The sequence below is a fragment of the Apteryx rowi genome, unplaced genomic scaffold (genome assembly GCF_003343035.1).
Source record: "Apteryx rowi isolate R43461 unplaced genomic scaffold, aptRow1 scaffold_149, whole genome shotgun sequence".
NCBI classification, from domain to species: domain Eukaryota; kingdom Metazoa; phylum Chordata; class Aves; order Apterygiformes; family Apterygidae; genus Apteryx; species Apteryx rowi.
The window spans coordinates 163,912-164,819 of NW_020447741.1; the positions used below are offsets into that span (position 1 = coordinate 163,912).

The 908-nt window shown below is 41.4% G+C and overlaps 1 protein-coding gene across 2 annotated transcripts in view; it reads right to left on the bottom strand.

Annotated features, from left to right (window-relative positions):
• Positions 1-431: 431 nt before the first annotated feature.
• The window catches only part of ADCYAP1 (adenylate cyclase activating polypeptide 1), a 4,385-nt gene continuing 3,908 nt past the window's right edge, over positions 432-908 (bottom strand). For both annotated transcript variants that reach the window (XM_026058620.1, XM_026058621.1), the window contains one exon: positions 432-840. In XM_026058620.1, the coding sequence (XP_025914405.1) occupies positions 654-840 (187 nt within the window). In that variant the 3' untranslated portion in view covers positions 432-653. The remainder of the gene's footprint in view (positions 841-908) is intronic.

The window sequence follows — 908 nt, forward strand, 5'->3', positions numbered from 1 at the left end:
GAGGCTAGTGGCAAAGGAGCCTGCCTTGAGACTCACCGGGGGAAGAATCTGCTTCAGCAATTCTCCCAAATCATTTTCCTCATAATCCCCTGGGAGCAGGGCATCCTTCTCTATGTACAGTAGCAAATGGTGAAAATTAATGTCTTCGACCCTGTCGTGGATAAAAATACTATCCTTTTAATTTCTGTTACAAAAATAGGAGTAATATTCAAAACAATGATTGTCTTTTTTTTCTATTTATTTTATATAAAAACATAAACAGCTCAGGCGAATTCTTGTTCTTGTGCAGGCTTTATATGAAGATTTGTTCTTTAGTATTCGTAGTAGTATTTATATATATATATTTATATATTATATATAACTTAATGATTGGTCCACAAAGTAGATCTGTGCGTTTCTCTAGTGCTTTTGTACAAAAGAAAAACAATATTATTATCAAAATATTCATTTAATGGCTTTACTTCATACATAAATACATGTTTAGATAACACAGGAGCGGTGATTGTTCAGTCAGTTTGGAAATGACTTTTGTTTTTGTTTTGATTTTTTTTGTTGGGTTTCTCTCTCTCTCTCTCTCTCTCTCTCTCTTTCTCTCTCTCTCTCTCTCTCTCTTTTAGGACTTTGTATACACAGGAGTGGCTGGTTACTCATCGCTACAAATACGCTACTCGGCGTCCTTTGTTTTTAACTCTTTGTTTATACCTTTTCCCCAGGACGGCTGCTAAGTATTTCTTGACAGCCATTTGTTTCCGGTAGCGGCTGTAGCTGTCCGTGAAGATGCCGTCTATGTGCCGCTTGGTGAGCGGTTCCGCCTCGTCCCCCAGGCCGCTGCTGGCACCGCTGCAAGGGCCGAGAAGCACAGCTGCATCAGGAGGGGCCGCGCCGCTCCGCGCCGCTCCGCCCGGCTC